The following is a 22,163-nucleotide window of genomic DNA, read 5'->3' as shown; positions in this document are numbered from 1 at the left end:
CATTTCCATCCATGGAAAATCCACATTTTACTTCCATTTACTTCCCAGTTTAACTCCATGTTTCCCCAGATACTTCCTCAAACTTCATCCTCCATATTTAATTGCCCATGATGACATGTTCTTTCTTAAGTTGTAGCTCTTTCATCCTTGTCATTGCTTTCCGCTTATATACTGAGCTCCTTGAGCTTGGGAACTACTTGTTATGTAGAAAAGTATTAGAATGAAATTAGAGGAGTACAGATTTGAGTTCTCATTCAGTACTTACTCCTCATGTAACCTTTAGAAAAGTAAGTTAACCTTTCCGAATTGATTTTCTCCTCGGGAAAGTGTACTGAGCAGTAGCATCTATTGGGCTGTCAGAAAAGTCATGAAAGATTTTTCTGTGCAAAAATGCATCGTGACTTTTCTGACAACCCAATAAGGAAACGGCTATAGAGTGCATTCATGAGGCCCCAGGTTCAGTCCTTACCAACACGTATGCCAGAACAGTATTCTTGACTCTCTCTTTAAATAAATAAGTCTTTGAAAGAAGCAGTAGGGGGGCCAGATGGTGTCACACCTGGTTAAGCACACACATTACAGTGCTCAAGGACCTAGGTTCAAACCCCTGGTCCCCACCTGCAGTGGAAAAGCTTCACAAGTGGTAAAGCAGGGCTGCAGGTGTCTTTCTCTCTCTCTCTCTCTCTCTTTCACTCACGAGCTCCTGTTCCCCCTCAAGTTCTCTCTGTCTCTACCCAATAGTAAATACAAATAAAGGTAAAGAAGCAGTAGCATTGCCTCATGAAGCTATTTTGAAGATGAAGTGAGGTAAGAATGATGAATATTGAAATGAATCTTTTTAATGTTTTTCAAAGTTATCTTTATTAATTTACTGGATAGAGACAGCCAGAAATCAAGAGGGAAGAAAGGGGGATAGAGAGGAGGAAAGACACCTGCAGCACTGCTTCGCTTCTCATGAAGCTTTCCGCCTGCAGGTGGGGACCAGGGGCTCGAATCCAGGTCCTTGGGTACTGTAGCATGTGTGCTCAACCAGGTGCGCCAACTCCTGGCACCTATCATTGAAAAAGATCTTAGATTTGTTTACTTTTTGTTTCAAGAACCTTTATTTATTAATGAGAGAGGCACTAGAGCATTACTCTGGCACATATAATACTGAAGATTGAACTTGGGGCCTCGTGCTTGAGAGTCCCAACAGTTAATCACTGTGCCACATTCCAGGCTGTGAGTTTATTGTGTGTGTTTTTTTAAATTTTTTATTTATAAAAAGAAAACATTGACAAAACCATAGTATAAGAGGGGTACAGGTTCACACAATTCCCACCACCAGATCTCCGTATACCAACCCCTCCCCTGATACCTTTTCTACTCTTTAACCCTCTGGGAATGTGGACCCAAGATCATTGTGGGGTGCAGAAGGTTGAAGGTCTGGCTTCTGTAATTGCTTCCCCGCTGAACATGGGCATTGACAGGTCGATCCATACTCCCAGCCTGTCTCTCTTTCCCTAGTGGGAAGGGCTCTGGGGAAGCGAAGCTCCAAGGCACATTGGTGGGGTTGTCTGTCCAGGGAAGTCTGGTCAGCATCCTGCTAGCATCTGGAACCTGGTGGCTGAAAAGAGAGTTAATATACAAAGCCAAACAAACTGTTGGACAGTTGTGGACCTAAAGGCTGGAATAGTGCAGGTGAGGATTTGGGGGGGGGGGGGTCCTCCATTTTGTAGATAGCTAGTAGGCATATTTTAGTTATATTCCAAAGGGCCTGAGCCTGAAATCTGATATGCAGGTGAATCCTAATTATTGTCTGGGGAGATGATGTCATGGCTGGGAAAAGAACCAGAAAGATGGATCAGGGAAGAGAGTAGCTCCCTAATATGGGAAACAGGTATAAATATTACTGTATTTTTGTTGGTTTTTTTTCCCTTTTGTTGCCCTTGTTTTTTTATTATTGTTGTTATTGATGTCGTCGTTGTTAGATAGGACAGAGAGAAATGGAGAGCGGAGGGGAAGACAGAGAGGGAGAGAGAAAGACAGACACCTGCAGACATGTTTCACCTCCTATGAAGCGACTCCCCTGTAGATGGGGAGCCGGGGCTTGAACTGGGATTCTTACGCTTTGCACCATGTGTGCTTAACCCACTGTGTTATGACCCGACTCCCAGTTTTAGTTTTTGTGTCCTTTGAAGCATCTGTCCCATATAGTACCTCATCAGTTAATGATAACTGACTGAATGCAGATCCAAAGTGCTTTGTACAAAACTTACTTTCATCCTGAGCCAGTAACTAGGGAAGAATTCAGGGCTCTGGAGTATCCCACATATATTCCTTTACTTTCACATGATGAATAAGTGGCTCTTAAAAATGCCTTTCACGGGAGTTGGGCAGTAGCACAGCGGGCTAAGCGCATGTGGCGCAAAGTGCAAGGACCGGCCTAAGGACCAGTGTAAGGATCCTGGTTTGAGCCCCAGCTCCCCACCTGCAGAGGCGTCGCTTCACCTGCAGGTGTCTATCTTTCTCTCCCCCTCTGTCTTCCTCTCCTCTCTCCACTTCTCTCTGTCCTATCCAACAATGACAACACAAATAACAATAAACAATAAGGGCAACAAAAAAATGGAATAAAGAAAAAAGAAAAAAGAAACAAAAAATGCCTTTCATAAATCCTCTAGAATAAAGGAAAAGTATTGTTTTTGCTTGCCTAATAAATTGTGATCTTTCTATTAGAAGGAATTCAATTTGTTTGGTTGACTTTTTATTTATACTGGCTCCTTTCTTGTCTAGGTTGAAGGGGTTTTTTTTGTTTGTTTGTCTTTTCTTTTTTTTTTGGCAGGAGTGTGGCACTGAGACTTTGCACCTGCATGCTTCCACTGCTCCCAGCAAACTTATTTGATTTATGTATATTGTTGTTGCTGGGGCTTCACTGTTCTGGACTGACTTTTTCAGGTATAGCACCAAAACTTCCCCCAGTAGAACTGGGGCCTGGAAACTTGCAGACACCTGTCACAGGGAAATGAGAAATTGTACTCATGTGTCAACAATTATACTATAAATTATTAACCTCCTATAAAGTGATTTGAGGGAGAAGAGAGAGAGAAGGTGAGATAGCATAGCACCTATTGTCACACATGGTGCTCTCATGTGATGTGGGAGGCTTGACTGTCCTCTAGTCCTCATGCATAGTCAAGAGTACACTCTACCTGGTGAGCTATCTCCCAGTGCCTTGGTTAAAATTTTATTTAGAGACGATAAAAGCCATATGGAGTGGGAAGATAGTTCCTTGTGTAGGGCTTGTACCTTGCCACGCATGCATCCCAGGTTCAAGCCCTGGTGCCACATGGGAAGTACTGTCGCTCGCCTGCTGTCTCTCTCTAATTACTTGAATGTGAAAGTGACTTGAGTGGTGACATTATGCTTGTGCCCAGCTTTAAAAAAAAAAAAAGAAGGCAACATCATGTTAAATGGAAAGATAGTTCTGGTTCCAAGCAGAGTTTTAGATTGTTAACTTCTCTACCTCAGAAAGACTTCATAAAACTCATCAGTGAGTACACTAGCTTTATATGTGATTCCTCTGATCTATGATATGTTGAAGATGGCATGCCATCTCTTCTCGATCAGATTCTTACCCAGTAACTCAGGAAAATCTCTTCCTTGATGGTGTAACCTTTATAGACTGGGAAACATGATTGTATCTTTTTTAGTGGAAGGGCACTTTTGTAATTGCTCCCTTTGTTGATTATTAAACATACTGGGGGAAGGAGAAAAAGTAAACACTGTTGAAGTAAATATGCCTTCTAGGAAATTTTCCTCTTTTGTAATTCCCTTTTAGGCCTGCGCTACTCAAAGTCTTGGGAACTTGCTGGATATGCTGTATCGAGAGCCAGCACGATGGTCTTACACATTCCAGACATTTTCTTTTCTGAGCCGCCTAAAAGTACAGCTGGAATCCTTTCCTGAGAAATATTTACAGACTACCAAGGCAGTGCAGATCTTTGAAAGATCTGTGTACAGTGACAGGTAAGTCCCTAACCCTGAGTCCTCAACTGGTCACAAGCCCTGTGCTCAGTGCTGCATCATCATCATCATCATCATCATCAACATCATTATTATTATTCAGATCCTAGTCATTGAAAGTTGTACTTTGAAATTCTGTCATTAGAGACTTTCTAATTGAATATTTTCTTTCTTTATTTATTGGATAGAGATAAATCTAGAGGGATGAAGAAGATAGCAGAGTAGAGAGACAAACATTTACATCACTACTTCACCACTTGTGAAGCTTTCCCCTGCAGGTGGGGACTGAGGACTTGAACTTTGGCCCTTGTTCATTGTAACGCGTGCAATGAACCAGCCGTGCACTGAACCAGGTGTACCACCGTTCGGCCACCAGATTTTGTTCTTGCTTATAATGCCACAAAAGTTATATATGTCAGAAAAGGAAGTGTTTTTATAAACAATCCATGTAATTTCTCGTATTTCTGTTGATTGTTTTCTGGCACAGAAAGAAGCTGCCAGCTACTTAGTACAGCCATTTCATCCTAATGGACACTTACGTAGCAGTGTACATTCTAGCAAACCAAAATGAATCAGCTGTTGGATGTCAGCTTGAAAAAGAAAACAAATAAATTAAAATTTGTGTTTTCTGCAAATGATATAAAAGATATAGTCATCCTTTTTTGTCGTTCAAGAAAAGGTTTTTTTAGAAGCTAAAGAGCTCACTGGATAATGTGCACTCCTTGCAATGTATGGCCCAGGGTTAAATTCTGGCACTGCATCGGGAGTTCCATGGCACCGGGGGAAGTTCTGTTGCTGTGATGTCTTTTTTTCTGTCTGTTTCTCTCTGTCTCACTGTCTGAATAAAAAGGTGGTCTGAGAGCTATGAAATCACTAATGTGTGAGACTCCAGGCCTGCAAAAAAAGAAAAACTTTTTAAAATAGCATATCTGTAAAGCTGACTTCAGTTTCAGATTCAGTCTCCCGTGTCCCCTCCATAGCACTGGTGCTCATGTATGTGAGGTTCCATCATTCCTAGGTGAATCTTTTCATTGTTTTTGTTTTTGATAGAGACAGAGAGATACCACAGCTCAGTCCTACCTTCCATAGAGCTTTCCCTAGTGCTATGGTGCCGGAGCTTGAACCCAGGGTCTCAGGTATAACAGTGTAGATGGTCTGCCAAGTGAGGTACTTCCTGTCTGCAGATTGAACACTTTTTGGCCTCTTTTTGTGTGACAGGGCTTATTGATGACCAGAGCCTATAATGAGTCAGTGAGGACTAGCAGCTAGCTTGGACAATCTGCCCTCAACTTCAGAGGAGCTAGTTCATCCAGGCTTGTGACTTTGCCACAAGCTGTTACTTGTGTCTAAATCATTTGGAGATGAAATGAAGGTGTCTTAAGTTAGACACTACTGAGGTCCTTTTCTGAAAATTATGAATGACCGGTGTCAATGTGAACCGGTGTTTTAAAACATGATAGTTTGTTTTATCTCTTTTGAGTAACCAAAATGCTAAATGTTGTGTTTCTACTGTCTGTTCCTTCAGAGGACACTTCAGTTTGCTACTCATTCCATTCTAAATTAGACAGATTAGTTCTGTGGTTTCTATTTCTATGTGCTACCATAGAAATAATTAATTTTACCATAGAAATAATTAATTTTTGAATTAATTTATTTTACTTATTTTAGGTAAACAGAGAAATTGAGAGGGAATGGGGAGGTAGAGGGAGAGAGAGAAAAAACTGCAGCATTGTTTCATGACATGTGAAGCTTCTTCCCTGCAGGAAAGGACCAGGGGCTTGAACCTGGTTCTTGTGCATTGTAGCATGTACACTCTACCATAGTTGTCATTGCCTGGCCACTTCCATAAAGTCTTCTGGAGGAAAAAAAATTAAACTATACATGTCTTATAATTTCACAATACCTAAAAATCATTCAGAAATATGTAAAACTAACCCTATGGACTAGATAATCTCTCTGTACTCCAAGAGAGTCTACTCTTTACTCTAGGAACATATGTGAGCTATAAATGGTTAACTATAAATGAGTTGTAGGTTTTGGCTCATTTTCAACTGTCAGGTATATGTACTACCACCTGTTTCCCTCTTCTTTCCCCAGCCATGTCACTTGGACTAGTAAAGTGAATTGCTTTAAATGACCTGCGTCACCTGGAAACATATTTACTAGGGATCTTTCGATTTCTAGCTCTTTAGTGAGGAAAATGTAAGAGGCCCTATAAGAGCTAGAGGTACTTTGTTTAGAAACTCTTCACTATTAACAAAAGAAGAGATGAGAAATGATTGCACTATAGGCAGCTACAATATCCTGATGTTTTCTTTAGAAGGGATATTTTATTTATTTTTACTATTGGATAGAGACAGAAATTCAGAGGGGAGGGAGAGTTAGAAAGGGAGAGAAACAGAGAGACACCTGCAGTACTGTTCCACCACTTATGAAGCTTTTTACCATGCAGGTAGGGACCAGGGACTTGAACCCAGGTCCTTGTGCACTATAGCATGTGTGCTTAACCAGGTGCACCACTGCCTGGCCCCCCTCAGAAGGCAAATTTTAGTGACAGAAAGGATTTTATTAAAAAGAACTCAAAGTTGAATCTTAATGGTAATTTTAACCTTTCCATTCTTTTGAAAATTCATTTATTTTTTGCTCTTTGAGTCCATACTTACTGAATGCTGCCTGTGTTCAGACATCAGAATGGAGCAGGACTGTAGCAGAGAGCAAAGCTGAACCAGTCTTTATCTTCTTGACACCATTTGCCCAACAGAAGACTCAGACTGTGCACATACTGCATGTATAGTGTGTGCTCTGATGAAGAACATGAATTGTTGGGATTCGGGTGTTAGCACAGGACTTAAGCACAGGTGGTGCAAAGCACAAGAACCGGCGTAAGAATCCCAGTTGGAGCCACTGACTCCCCACCTACAGGAGAGTCGCTTCACAAGCGGTGAAGCAGGTCTGCAGGTGTCTATCTTTCTTTCCCCCTCTCTCTTCCCCTCCTCTCTCCATTTCTCTCTGTCCTATCAATAATAATACAACAATAAAACAAGAGCAACAAAAGAGAATAATTAAATATTTTTTTAAAAAAGAACATGAGGGAGTCGGGCTGTAGCGCAGCGGGTTAAGCGCAGGTGGCGCAAAGCACAAGACCGGCATAAGGATCCCGGTTCGAACCCCGGCTCCCCACCTGCAGGGGAGTCGCTTCACAGGCGGTGAAGCAGGTCTGCAGGTGTCTATCTTTCTCTCCTCCTCTCTGTCTTCCCCTCCTCTCTCCATTTCTCTCTGTCCTATCCAACAACGACAACAACAATAATAACTACAACAATAAAACAATAAGGGCAACAAAAGGGAATAAATAAAATAAATATTTTAAAAAAAAGAACATGAATTTTTTGGGTAGTAGATGAAAGAAAGGACAAAGGGCTGAGGAGACAGTTTAATGTTTATGCAAAAAGCCTTTCATGCCTGAGACACCAAAGGATAAGCCAGAGCTGAGCAGTGTTCTGGAAAAAGAGGGAGATAGGAAGAAAGAGAGAGAGAAATCTAAATCTTTTCTTTTTTCTTTTTATAGCTACCAGGCTGCTACCACTATGAATCCATGGCTCCTAGCAGCCATTTTTTCCTTTTTATTTATTTTTTCTTTCTACTTTTTTTTTTTTGACAGGACAGAGAGAAATTGAGAGGGAAGGGGAGATAAAGAGGGAGAGATAAAGATAGACACCTACAGACCTGCTTCACTCTGAAGCATCTTCCCTGTAGGTGGGGGGTGGGAGCTCAAACCCTGATCCTTGCACATGGTGCTGTGTGCGCTTAAGCAAGTGTGCCACTGCCTAGCCCCCGAAATCTTTTCTGATTGTGATTTTTTTTAAAGGAAGAACTCTCATACCTAAGTCTATAAACTTGAGCTGCTCAGCCCCTCTGCATTCAAACTGCTTATCTAGCACTCAGCAAAGCACCCTGCTATTTCCTCTCTCCCTGTCACTGTCAGTTTGGAGAAATGAATGATGATACCCCTCACAAAGGCAAGGCCCTCTTTTATAGTGCTTATTAATAGCTAATTTCTCTAAGATCTTAATTTTAAATTGCTTATCAAGAAACTGAAGACAAGCAAGGAGATCAGTCATTCACCTAGTAGAGCATAGACTCCACTGTGTGTGAGGCCACCACATGGGAGTGTCATGCAAAGGGAAGCTTCACCAGCGTTGTAATGGTGCTGTGGTTTCTCTCTCCCTCCCTCACTCCCTTCCTCATAATCTCTCCCTCTCTGTCCCTTTTCTTTTTTTTTATAATAATTTTTCTTTTTTTATATTTACTTATTCCCTTTTGTTGCCCTTGTTGTTTTATTGTTGTAGTTATTATTGTTGTTGTTATTGATGTCATCATTGTTGGATAGGACAGAGAGAAATGGAGAGAGGAGGGGAGGACAGAGAGGAGGAAAGAAAGACACCTGCAGACCTGCTTCACCTCTTTTTTTTTAATTTAATTTTTTTTTCTTTTTTTATTTAAGAAAGGAGACATTAACAAAGCCGTAGGATAAGAGGGGTACAGTTCTACACAATTCCCACCACCCGATCTCCATATCCCATCCCCTCCCCTGATAGCTTTCCCATTCTCTATCCCTCTGAGAGTATGGACCCAGGGTCATTGTGGGTTGCAGAAGGTGGAAGGTCTGGCTTCTGTAATTGCTTCCCTGCTGAACATGGGCGTTGACTGGTCGATCCATACTCCCAGTCTGCCCGTTTCCCTAGTAGGGTGGGTCTCTGGGGAAGTGGAGCTCCAGGACACATTGGTGGGGTCATCTGTCCAGGGAAGTCTGCTTGGCATCGTGCTGGCATCTGGAACCTGGTGGCTGAAAAGAGTTAACATACAAAGCCAAACAAATTGTTGAACAACCATGAACCTAAAGACTGGAATAGTGCAGATGAAGTGTTGGGGGGTATTCCCTGCATGCTCTTGTGTACTTCTGCTTTCAGGTATATATTTTTCCGTAGTTTATGGACACGTGAACATATGCTCTAGGGGACCTGGACTATATCTAGGTTTAGGGACTTTATTGGGGAGTGGACCACCTGGAATGGAATTAGAGAATACTATGAAAGGAAAGGTCTCACCCGAGTGATGAAGCTGAAGGGTTGTCATTCCACACCTGAAGTCTCTGGACACAGTCTGAAGTGAAGCATGCTGGGGTGGCACTCGTTGCGTTGATTCGGTTGTGATTGGCAGATGCAATATTATTTGATTTGGATTGAGAGAAGCATGCAGGAAAGTGGGCCCAACCCTGAGGTTCCAGAACTGGGGAAAATATAGGCTCCATAGTGGAAATGTGAGGTTCCTACTGTCTTAGGATTCAAGAAGACAATGGATAGTTATTGTTATCATCACATTATTTGGTGATTGGGTTAACTTTGAAAAGTCCCTTTGTTAGGGTTTGGGGTATAATACCCAGCATCTTGTATATAGCTGTGCTACCAGTTGCTTCTGTTCTCCCTGGTCTAGGCTTCTGTTCTCCCTGGTCTAGGCTTTTGAGAGAGTCAACATATAAAAGACAGCCTATGTATTAAAAAGACAGTCTGTGTTCTAGACATATGATCAATTTTTCCCCTCTCATATTAATTAAATAGTGGTTTATATATCTACACTTTAATAGAAGTGTACATAAACACCGTTCCCACCACCAAAAGACTGTGTCCCATCCCAACCACCCTCCCCCACCCCCCAACCCCCCACCCCCTGCCGGGAAGCCTAATGGCCACTCTCCCCTTCACCACAGGGTTTTTACTTTGGTGCCCTGCTCTCTGCTTCACCTCTTGTGAGGCGACTCCCCTGAAGGTGGGGAGCCGAGGGCTCAAACCGAGGGCTCAAACCGGGAGTGATCCTTATGCAGGTCCTTGTGCTTTGCACCACATGTGCTTAACCTGCTGCACTACTGCCTGGCTCCCTCTCTGTCCCTTTTCTATGTAAAAAAGAGGGGAAAATAAAAGTCCACTGTCAAATTGCACAGGTATGGAGTTCCAGAGAGCCGTGGTGGTGGTGTGGTGGTGTGTTATGGCATTGTTCAGAAATTTAGTTATAAAAGTCACCTCTTTTCTTTGATGCCCTAGCTGGGCTTCAGTTAAACCATTCTAGGCTGAAAGGGTTGACTGCTGAAGCTCCCAAATTAGTTTCTCCATAGCCTAACAAAGGAATAGCTAATCTTAACAACTAAGATGTCTTGAATATTATGTACCAATCATTCTTTTAAGCACCTTGTGAGTATTATATACAGTCATCAACAACAAGTCTATGAGTCAGTTGTACCATTATCTTGAACAAAGGAAGAAACCAGCTGAAAGGTTTAGATGGCTTGCCCATGGTGATACAGCTAGTGAAATTTGGAGCAGGATCAGATGCAGGAGACTCTGAGACCCAGTCTCTTCATGGCAGTTCTTGCAGCCTGGTGGTGTGTACTTCTCTGAATCACACATACACAAGGCTTCTGAATTTTATTTTCCCAGAAGTGGCCAGTTGCTGAGCGTTGCCTTAGAAACTCGAGTTCATTGTTTAGGATGTAATTGTGTTTTGGATCAAGATGCCTGAGGTTTGAAAGCAGAATTGACTGTTCTGAAGTGATGGTTTCTAGTTAGCACTAATTTCCTATTTACCAGCTGCTCCTTTAATTGTGGAAGTAAGCAAGAGGCAAAGCTATTTTGGTTTTAGATTTTGCTTTCTTATATCTGATTAGCAGTTCAGCAGCAGAGGAAGCAAGTAAATAAGAGCTTATCTGTGCTGTGGAAGAGAGTCTGATATTCAGTTAGTAAGAAATATATTACCAGTTCTATGGATGATACCACATAAGAGAGTTCCTTCCACTCTCACTAGACAGAATGGTGGCTCAGTATTCTTGGCATTCAGATACCCTCCACCCTTCCATGAAATGTGGTGGGTGACTTTTTACTAGATTGTTCGTGGCTTGGTACAGTAAAAGAAGGTAGTCTGTAAATTTGAGTTAATGTATACTATTTGCTACAGATTCTGACTGGTTACAGCAGAGAAAAATTGTTAATGAGCATTATTTTCTTCCAGCCTCCATTCTCTTCCAGTGGATCAATCCATCTGGAAAGATGTGATTTAGGTTTCTAAAGCCTTGATTCTGTTTCTCATTTCAGTGTTGAACATGGAAGAGGATAAAGGTTTAAGAAACCACTATTTCCCCAATAAAATGATTTGGGGGAGAAAAAGAATTCACAGTCCTTAAAGATTGATGAAAAGCTAAGCGATTAAGTGATTTAGACATGAAATAAGTTGGTTATTGATTTTCTGCTTTCTCTCTTTTACCCTTCATTCTATTTCCCATTCTTCTCCCTTCCCCTCATCTCACTTACATTTCCAACCAGGTATATCTTTGCAAAGAATCTTTTTGAAAATGGCTCCCTCACTGACATCGAATGGCATATCTATCAGGACTGGCATTCTTTTCTCCTGCAGGAGTTTGCCACTCAGCTCAAATTACATGGCTTCGTCTACCTCCAGGCTACTCCCCAGGTAACTAGAAAAATAGGTAAAATCTGTAAGAATATGAAGAAATCTATAAGAATATGAAAAATAGGTAAACTCTGTAAGAATATGAAGCTTAAGGTGTAAACTTCACCTACCCCTGATGCTCTTTTTGGAGAAATAATATAGCAGATATTGTCTGGAGAATGGAAGCAGCAGGTAAGCACTCTCCCATCCTTGTATTGAGCACTTCACTCTCCACAGGCTGTCTGCAGCAGTAGGCTAAAGCAATAGACTCTATTTAAAAAGTGTCTTGGTGGCCTGGGAGGTGGTGCAGTATATAAGGCATTGGACTGTCAAGCATGATGTCCTGGATTCAGTGCCTGGTATCAGTGTGCCAGAGTGATTCTCTGGTTTTCTCTCTCTCCCGCCCTTCCATATCTGTCATTAGAAAGGGAGGAAGGGTTGTACTGTTAATGGGAAACTGGGGGATGGTATGCATGTACAAACTAGTGTATTTACTGTTGAATGGAAAACACTAATTCCCCAATAAAGAAATAAATTTAAAAAAAAAAGAAAGGAAGAAAGGGAAGAAAGAGTGGATGAATGGATCTCTTGATATACAGTAACTTGGAATACATCTGTTGTTATGTCTGAGGTATCAGAGGTCCCATGTTCAATCCCCAGCACACCATAAGCCAGAACTGAGCAGTAAGTACATTAGTAAAAAAAATAAAATAACAGTAACAGTAATAAATAAATAGGGCCTGTGGTTTGTTTGCTTTTACCAGAGCACTGCTCAGCTCTGGCTTGTGATATTAGGGATTGAACCTGAAACCTCTGGTGCCTCAAGTATGAGATTCTTTTTGTATAACCATTATGCTATCCCCCCAACCTAGGGCCTATGGTTTAAAGTGAAACTGAAACAGAGAGCCAGTTAGGCCAGAAGGCTGAGCACCTTTTATGAAAAGAACCAAAGTGAGGTCAGATGCATTAGTTATAACTGGGTGGGCCACATCTATGTGACTTCTATAAATAGTCTTCATTGCCTGGGAACAGGAATAAGAGGCAGATTTTGAAGGTGATTTTACTTGAGGGATAACAGGTAGCGTTAGGACTGGAGGAAAAAGAGACCTCTTGCCGTGAGGACAAATTGAGGTAGCTGTGTGTGCAGTTCAAGGTAAGAAGAAGGTCATGGCCTAGGATGGTTCATGACCTGAGGCAAGGAACTTGGACAGGGTAAAGACTGTGGCTAGGGGAGTCAGGTGGTAGCGCAATGTGTTAAGCGCAGGTGGCACAAAGCACAAGGGCCGGCGTAAGGAGCCCAGTTCAAGCCCCTAGCTCCCCACCTGCAGGGGAGTCACTTCACAAGCGGTGAAGCAGGTCTGCAGGTGTCCCCTCCTCTCTCCACTTCTTTCTGTCCTATCCAACAACGATGACATCAATAACAACAGAAATAAAACAAGGGCAACAAAAGGGAATAAATAAATATTTTTTTAAAAGACTGGCTAGAATTTGAAGAGGTGGCAGGCCACAGGTTTCCTAATCAGGGGTTAACTGGCTGAAAGATATAGTAAGTTACAGAACTGAGCATTGGGAGAAGAATTGAGAAAGTTGACCTAACCTTTCCTAAGAGAAGTAAGGTTTCAACCATTGAGATTTTTTTTTTTAAGATTTATCTATTTTTTTATGAGAGAGACAGAGACAGAACCAGAGCATTACTCTGGCATCTGTGATGCTGGAGATCAAGCTCAGGATCTCATGCTTGAGAATCCAGTGTTTTACCCACTGTACTGTCTCCCAGGCTGCCTGTGAAAACAGTATTGACTTCAGGAAGTGGGTATGAAACATGGTACTTGGCTAGATGCAGAGGTTTTGTTACTGGGATCCAGCAAGGAAATCTCACTACTCTGTGCATTCAGAATGATTTTGTGAGAAGGGAATGATGATGATGATGGCATAGCTGATACCATAATAATGGCGGGACTAAGGTAGATCGATTGGGGTAAAGTGAAGGGAGTTGAAGAATTAGTATAATTTAATGATATAAAAAGCAAAATAGCTTATCCAGTTTAACATAGAATGGAGATATAGATGTTCATTTTGATTGTATTAGATCCAAGAAACAAGAAATATAGATAGTCCCTAAAGTTAACACCTTCTTTAAGATTCAGAGGTCATTATACCCAAGAGAAAAAGTAGAACTGAAACATCTCTGTGTAAACATCTGCAGTTATCCAATACTCCAGTGCAGAACTCTGGTAAATATTAAATGTTGAGCATGTGAGACAGAACTTAGTAGAAGCTTGTGCTTCTCACACCTGCTTTCCTATAAATTCTAAAAAGCAAGCAAGCCAACAGTGGAGGGGGGGGAGAGAAAGGAAGAGAGAGCAAGAGAGAAGAGAAAGGGGAGGAGAGAGAAAAAAGGAGAAGACATTTCAGACGGAAAATGGCTAGTTTTCTTTGTCCCGACCAATAGAATCAGGAAGCACATGCAGCTGACCAATGGGCCTCAAAGAGCCAGAACCTGTTAGGTGCTACTTGCAGCATAGAGACAGCTTGTGAAAAATTGGCTGGGAACAAGTGGCAGGCTTTAGCTTGGAGACAGTAGAAAGATACTTCTGGTCTCAGTCCAGCCACTGTCTCTGACTCCAAACAGCCCAAGCAGGAGCACTTCCTTGAGAGGTTGGGGGTAGATGAGGGAAGCAGGTTAGCGAAAGAACCAACCCACTTGCCATTTCACCCACACCATCTTGGTTACTCATATTCGGATATGTCCTCCCCTCAAAGACTAAAAGGAAGAGAGGCCAGACTAAGGCACCCTGATAATCATCATATTTTCACTGAGTCTTAAGGGTTAATTTTTGCTTCTTTTTTCTTTTTTTGTCAGTAGAAATGAACTCCATTACACCACTGCTGGTGTAAAAGAAAGAAAAGAGTATCAGAAAAAAGTTCATCTCAATGTTTTGCTGAATGGTTCAGCTAAATGTCCCTGAAGGATCTCTCTCTTGGACTGCTCTGTTCCTCTCTTTGTTTATTGTAACTTCTTTATTGGGGGATTAATGGTTTTATAGTCAATGGTAAAATACAATAGTATGTACATGCATAACATTTCTCAGTTTTCCACATAACTGTTCAACCCCCACTAGGTCCTCCTGCACCATCATGTTCCCCCACCCCAGAGTCTTTTACTTTGGTGCAATACACTGTAGAAAACCTTTTGACTTGAAGTAGTTCGATTTGATTATTCTTGCTTCCATTTTCCTTGCCAAGAGAGAGTTGAGTTTCCCAGTGTATCTTTGGTGTTGAGGTCATGGAGTGCATCACCATTGTGTTCTTATATGTATTGTATGTTTTCAGCTCTAGTTTCCAAATCATCAATCCATTTTGAGTTAATTGTCTATGTGGTCTTAAACTGATATAGGCTCCTTCCTTCCTTCTTTCCTTCCTTCCTTCCTTCCTTCCTCTCTTTCTTCCTCTCTCTCTTCCTCTCTTTCTCTCTCCCTTCCTTCCTTCCTTCCTTCCTTCCTTTCTTTCTTTCTTTCTTTCTTTCTTTCTTTCTTTCTTTCTTTCTTTCTTTCTTTCTTTCTTTCTTTTGTGGCTGTCCAGATTTCCCAACACCATTTGCTGAGGAGTGTACAGGATTTAAATAATAACAACAATAATAATTTGTTGTATCAGTAAAATAAGAATTGTGACACATGCTTGAAAATGTAGTCTACCAGACATCTGATGAGGGAATTTTTACTCTTTTAGGTAAATTCATAGTAACAACGGAATTGTTAGCCTATTTTAGGAGAAGCTTTAACATCAATGTTTGCCTACAAACAATGAATGAAATAATTTTTATAAAAAATTACTCTGCCCTTGTGTATAATTGAAAACACAAAGCCTTATTTAAAACATAAGCATTTTTATTAATTCTGATATTTGTCTCTCAGAGAAGAAAACTAAGTATCTTACTTTGTTTAGAAATCCTGAAGCTACCTTGCTGACAAGGGTGTAAGTTGACTAGCCTCTAAGGAGGCAGTCTGGCAGAATACACTAGCAAGTGCACATACCTTTTGACCTATTAATCATACTCTTTGGAATTGACTTCATAAATATTCTCCCATGTGGTCAGAGCAGTTCTCTGCAAGGAAGCATTGTTTCTAAGAGCAAATTATTGGAAACAACACAAGAAGTTATCAGTAAGGACCAGGACTAGGTGAATACATTATGCTCTATTCTTGCTCTGGGAAACTCTGATACCATTTTTAAAAATGAGAGGTCCGAGAGTCCGGCGGTAGTGCAGTGGATTAAGCGCATGTGGCGCAAAGCGCAAGGACCGACAGAAGGATCCTGGTTCGAGCCCTTGGCTCCCCACCTGCAGGGGAGTCGCTTCACAAGCGGTGAAGCAGGTCTGCAGGTGTATATCTTTCTCTCCCCCCTCTGTCTTCTCTTCCTCTCTCCATTTCTCTCTGTCCTATCAAACAACAATGACATCAATAACAACAACAATTACTACAACAATAAAACAACAAGGGCAACAAAAGGGAATAAATAAATAAATTGAGAGGTCCAGGCTCTTGCAAGGAGTCCCTCTAGGACTGCCAGAGTTCAGGTTGCTGTTTCCCTTGTCTGAAGTGGTGTAGTGAATATTCAAACTTCATGGTTGAACTCTTTATTCACTAACTAAATTAGGGAGATCTGAGGACAAGGGCATTATAGTGGTTTTTTGTAGTTTGTTTTTTGCTTTGGTTTGGTTTTTTTGAACCAAAGCTTTGATGTGTGGTTTCAGTACTCTGAGTCTCTTCCCCACCCACCCACTCCCCTTCTTTTCCCCCATTCAAATAGGGAGGCGGAGAAAGAAAGAAAGGGAGAGACATCACATCACCAGAGCGTCCTCTTTGCCATACACCTCCCATGCGAGGGTTTGAACCTGACCATGCATACTACAATGTAGGCATCCTATCCAGTGAAGTATCTCTTTTTTTTTTAATTTACTTTCCCTTTTGTTGGCCTTGTTGTTTTTGTATTATTATTGTTGTTGTTGATGATGTCATTGTTGATAGGACAGAGAGAAATGGAGAGAGGAGTGGAAGACAGAGAGGGGGGAGAGAAAGATAGACACCTGCAGACCTGCTTCACCGCCTATGAAGTGACTCCCCTGCAGGTAGGCAGCCGGGGGTTCCAACTGAGATTCTTATGCCGGTCCTTGCGCTTTGTGCCACGTGCGCTTAACCCACTGTGCTACCACCCAACTCCCTTCCAATGAAGTGTCTCTTTGGCCCCATGACTTTAAGTTTGGGACTGTTATTAATTGATTTAAGGGAGCAGTGAGAAAGGATGAACACTAAAGTCTTGACTTCTTAGATCTCTACTGATAAATTTGAGAAGTATGGATAAGGTCCTAAATGAAATGTTACGGTTTTGTTTCCTTAGAAGAGCAGTAGGGTATGAGAGAATAGCAGTGGTCTACTGTATTTGGAGAATAACATTTTTAGGTGTTCATTTGAATAACAAGATATTTACCAGGCAGAGAGAAGAGGAGAGGTAATTAAGGCAAAATAAGTATTTGGAGCAAAAGCTTTGAGATGTGAATGACCTTGTCTTACTTGCATAAGATAAGATCTAACTAAAGAATAGAGTCCAGGAGATGAGCTAAGGAAGCTGAGGTTGGAGATACAGGAAGGTGCCCAGACTTCAGGACAGCCTGTGTGACAGATACAGATGATATCCTCTGAGCCAGTGTGAATTCTGCATATGGAGAGGAAATTTGGGGGGTGGGCAAGGGTGGGAGATTACGCTCACATCTCTTTTTTTTTTATTTTTTTATATTTTCCCTTTTGTTGCCCCTGTTTTTTTTATTGTTGTTGTAGTTGTTTTGTTGATGATGATGCTGTCGTTGTTAGATAGGACAGAGAGAAATGGAGAGAGGAGGGGAAGACAGAGGGGGAGAGAAAGTTAGACACCTGCACACCTGCTTCACCACCTGTGAAGTGACCCCCCTGCAGGTGGGGAGCCAAGAGCTCCAACCAGGATCCTTACGCTGGTCCTTGAGCTTTGTGCCACATGTGCTTAACCTGCCTGACTCCTGTCTCATTTTTCTTTTTTTAATTCTTACTTTATATTTTTAAAGATTTATTTATTTCATGAGATAATTGATTCACATGAGAAAAATAAGCCAAGAGGCCAGGCAGTGGCACACCTGGTTTAGCACACACACTGCAGTGTGCACATCGACCCAGGTTCTAGCCTGGGGTCCCCACCTACAGGAGGGAAAACTTCACAAATGGTGAAGCAGGGCTACAGGTATCTCTCTGTCTCTCTCCTTCTCTATATTCCCCTCCCCTCTCAATTTCTCTCTGTCTCTATCCAATAATTAATTAATTAGTTAATTAATTAATTAAAAAGAAAAATAGGCCAGAGCCCCATTCCAGTATATGCAGTGACAGATCTTAAACTGGGAGCTTACAGCATACAAGTCCTGTACTCTGCCAGCTGAGTTACTCTCCCCAGTTATTTTACTACATTTTTCATCTAAAGGTTTATTTTATGAAGAGAGAGGGACCAAATACACCACTCTGCAATTTGTCGTGCCAAGGGTCAAACCCACAGCCTCATGCATATAAGTCCTGCATTCTACTTGCTGAGCCACCTACGTTTTATTTTGACCTATTGAGATTTTGCATTCTGCTCCAGAGTGAATGTTTGGTGTGATAAAGACTCCTGGAGTTATGACTATAGTCAGTGAGGAACCTGTGAAGTGTTTAGCAAAGAGAATTATGCCATTATTACTGAAGTACTATGAAAGGGTAGATTGAAGAGAAGCAACTGGAAGAAAGAACAGCATTTGCCAGGAGCTTGCATTTGTGTTACCTTGGTGAATCCTCACAGTGATGTGGGGTGAGTAAAGGATAAGGAAATAGAAGCCCATGAAAATTGCACCCACTCACACATGATGAAAGCAGAAACTGAATGCTGAACTTTATGACTTTAAAGCTTGTATTTTTCCTATATGCTTCACCCTCTCCAGAGAGCAGAGAGCCAGAAGGCTCTTGTCATAGTCCAGGTGAGAGGAGATAGGGACTGACTAGGGCAGACGTAAAAGTGCCACCAGGATAGAATCACCTAGAGAGAAGTTAAAGAGACTTGAGTGACTTCCTGAGTGTGGTTGGAAGGAAGTTAAAGAAAGGCAGGTCTGGATTCCTGAGATGGGTGATGTTTGCCATTGACTTGTGATTGAAGAAGAGGTGGGGGAGGGGGGACAAGCAAAGCCATGGCTTCTAGTACCCATGATAGTATGAGTTGAGTCTGAACTCCTACCAAAACACTGTACCAGCCAGTATAATGATGTATTCAAATGGCCTGGGGATTATCTTTCAGGTGTGTTTGAAGAGACTCCATAAGAGGGCCAGACAAGAGGAGAAAGGAATTGAGCTGGAGTATCTTGAGCAGCTTCATGATCAACATGAAGCCTGGCTTATTCACAGGACAACGAAGTAAGTGGAGAACAAAACCGCAACAGCAGACAGATACCTTGTTAAAACATAAGAGATGAGGGGAGGCTGGGCGGTAACACAGTGGGTTAAGCACACATGGCGCAAAGCACAAGGACTGGAGTAAGGATCCCAGTTTGAGCACCCAGCTCCCCACCTGTGTGGGGAAGCTTCACAAGTGTTGAAGTGGGTTAAAAAAAAAAATTAGAAAAGGAAAAAATAAAACACAGAGATGAGATGTGCAGCCCAATAATAAGGTTCAGAATATTCTGGAAGTGATTGGAAATGTCAGGCATTATCCCACTCAAAAATGTAATATTGGAGGTATTCTGTATATTCCAATAGATTTATTAGATTCAGTTTCTCCAGCTTTTCTGTTGCTCTTCTATATTGAGCATTATAACTTATTTTTAATATATATTTATTTCCCTTTTGTTGCCCTTATTTTTTATTGTTGTAGTTATTGTTATCATTATTGATGTCGTCATTGGTAGATAGGACAGAGAGAAATGGAGAGAGGAGGGGAAGGCAGAGAGAGGGAGAGAAAGATAGACACCTGCAGACCTGCTTCACCACCTGTGAAGCTACTTCCCTGCAGGTGGGGAGCTGGGAGCTGGAACTGGATCCTTCTGTGATCCTTGCACTTTGAGCCACTGGCACTTAACCTGCTGCGCTACCGCCCAACTCCCAAGCATTATAACTTATAATGATCATATGATCATGTAGTTGGCTCAAGGTAAAGGAACAATTTTAGAGAAATTATCTTTTTTTTTTTTTTTTTTTGCCTTTTAAAGAGAATTTTATTTGAGTGGTTCTTACAAAGATTGTTGCAATATGAAAGTCATTTGTTTGATAGAAATTATCTTATTTTGCTAAATTATCTTATTTTGCTAAATTAACATTCCTAGAAGCAGCTTTAAAACTAAAAAGCAAAAAATAATAATAAAAAAAATCAACTTGTCTTTCCTTATTCAAACTAGATTTGTTTAATTTTTTTTTTTTTAAGGCTGATTTTGTGCTAGTTCTTGATATGCTGTGACATTAGATCTGTTCTCTGAATTATTAAGACCTGGTGAGCACACTTTAATGTTATCTCAGCTTTCTCTTTCTCTTTTTTATCCTCTAAATGTCCATTGCTTCTTATAGACCTCACTCTGAGTCTCTGTTGAACACTCCAGTGCTAGTATTGGATGTCAATGATGATTTTTCTGAAGAAGTAACCAGACAAGAAGAACTTATGAAAAAGGTGAGGAGAACCTTAAATCCTACTTTCTAGTAGTTTTATCTTTGCTTTAGTTTTCATTATAATGGGACTCATATTTTATACCTAAAGCTGCACTTCACATGGAACCTTATACAAGTTACATGTGTATTCCCTAATCTCTAATGTTTGGGCTAGTGATTATTAATTAATTGACTAGGCTGTGTACTTCCTAGTTAATTTCCTCAGCTGAGATATTTACAACAACTAAAAGAAAGTCACTTCTGAATTCTGTTCCCAGCTCAGCCACTTGATTCGATATGATCCTGGGTGGTTCACATTTCTTCTCTGTGTCTATATTCCTTTTCTCACAAAGTCATTGTGGGCTTGGCTACATATGCATTATAGATAGGCTAGTATGCTGAAAATGTGAAAGTTAACTTTTTGTTTTTTCTTTTCCCCTTAGGTAAACACCTTTGTAAAGAATCTGTAATCATGTTCTGTTGTGATTTGGACTACTATGACTTTCTGCAGCTTAAAAAAAAATATATATATATATATATATATACTGAGTCAGTCACCCACCTTTCCATTCCAGTACCTCTCTCTCCTTTTACCCCTAGAGCTCTCTGACTCAGATGGATAATTTGTGTTATCCTTTGATGTTGCCATTTTTTTTTCTTTTATATATATATTTCTTTGATAAAGTTTATTTAAGTTTAGCTTACTTTGTTGATCCAGCTATTCATTTGTCTAGTGTAATTCTGTTGGTGCCTGCTCTCAACTCCGTTCTCTAGACTGGTAATTTTCACCTGAGATAAGTCAGCTTTTTCCTCCACCAGCCAAACTTCTATCCATTCCCTGTTTCCCTCTAACCTGCAGGGATAGAATTACTCCTAGGACCTCCATCTAATTCCCCTCAAAGACATACAGAAGGGAATTACTGTCTCAGGGATGAGTGGACCCTCAAGTGTGTGTCCCCAGATGTAGGAAATGGAGTCTGGGATGTGAGAGCGATCTGGCTGGAACACCTGTCACCCCATCGATCGCTAAGGTTGATTCGGCACATCTAGCTGGCTAGGTGGGTGTCCCCTTCCTCCCTCACTGCTCCCAAAGCTGCTTGCTTGATCAAACATGACGACCTTCCCCAAATAGAGACCAGTGTTTGGTTGGGTTCTAGCACTCCCCTGCTAGAACCTCCAAACAAACTCTCAAGGAAATGGAGTCTGAACTCCGGAAAGTTCTTTTATTCCCATCTAATACTAGTAGAGGGGAGGGAGGGGATATGATTTTGACCTTTGTCATTGAGCTAAAGAGCATGGACAAAAGAAAGTGGAGGAGAGAAAGACAAGTCAGGAGTCCAACCACTGAGCATCTAATATTTAGGGTTTGGTCATCCTAAGTCTCTGCCCTGCTCTAAATACCTAGTGGATTTTCTGCAGCCTTAATGGAACAAATCTAGATATCAGGAACAAAATAAAGTAAGTACTTCAAGTTTCAGACAGTTTATTCTTCAGTTCCTATTGCTTAGTGACATTACAGTGCTCACTGCCAGTGTATTAAAGGAGCCATGGATGACCCAACTCCTCTTCCAAGATGCCCTCCTGAATTGCTATGCCAGAAATAGAGACATACACGTTGGAAAATAATATACACTCTGACATTCACACAATGATGAAATTGTGTAATAATGCATTTCATAGAACATATATATCCATTGTTAAGCAACATATGGCTTTACTTTTGAGAGAAAAATATGTGTCTCTACAGAATTGAGGTGCTCATTGCAGGAAGTCTGTAGGTCCTTGATTCACCAAGAGTAGAATTCTTCCACTGAGCTCTTGACAGTTGTACAGCTATACAGGAAAAAAAAAAAAAGAGTTAGGGGAGTCGGGCAGTTTTGCAGCGGGTTAAGCACATGTGGTACAAAATGCAAGGACCAGCGGAAGGATCCCAGTTCGAGCCCCCAGCTCCCCACCTGCAGGGGAGTCGCTGCACAGGCAGTGAAACAG

At 41.3% G+C, this 22,163-nt stretch overlaps 1 protein-coding gene across 4 annotated transcripts in view; it reads left to right on the top strand.

Annotated features, from left to right (window-relative positions):
* DGUOK (deoxyguanosine kinase) overlaps nucleotides 1-21,651 on the top strand; it is a 51,662-nt gene extending 30,011 nt beyond the window's left edge. For 3 of the 4 annotated variants that reach the window (XM_007518941.3, XM_016186342.2, XM_016186343.2), the window contains 5 exons: nucleotides 3,818-4,005; nucleotides 11,370-11,517; nucleotides 18,838-18,953; nucleotides 20,097-20,196; nucleotides 20,618-20,878. In XM_007518941.3, coding sequence (XP_007519003.2) covers nucleotides 3,818-4,005; nucleotides 11,370-11,517; nucleotides 18,838-18,953; nucleotides 20,097-20,196; nucleotides 20,618-20,644 — 579 coding nt within the window. In that variant the 3' untranslated portion in view covers nucleotides 20,645-20,878. Of the gene's footprint in view, nucleotides 1-3,817; nucleotides 4,006-11,369; nucleotides 11,518-18,837; nucleotides 18,954-20,096; nucleotides 20,197-20,617; nucleotides 20,879-21,033 lie in introns of those variants that run through there. The other variant, XM_060187070.1, reaches the window with a different exon arrangement.
* Nucleotides 21,652-22,163: the final 512 nt, after the last annotated feature.

This window comes from Erinaceus europaeus, chromosome 3 (assembly GCF_950295315.1).
Source record: "Erinaceus europaeus chromosome 3, mEriEur2.1, whole genome shotgun sequence".
Classification (NCBI taxonomy): Eukaryota; Metazoa; Chordata; class Mammalia; order Eulipotyphla; family Erinaceidae; genus Erinaceus; species Erinaceus europaeus.
This window is presented reverse-complemented; position numbering and strand designations above follow the sequence as displayed.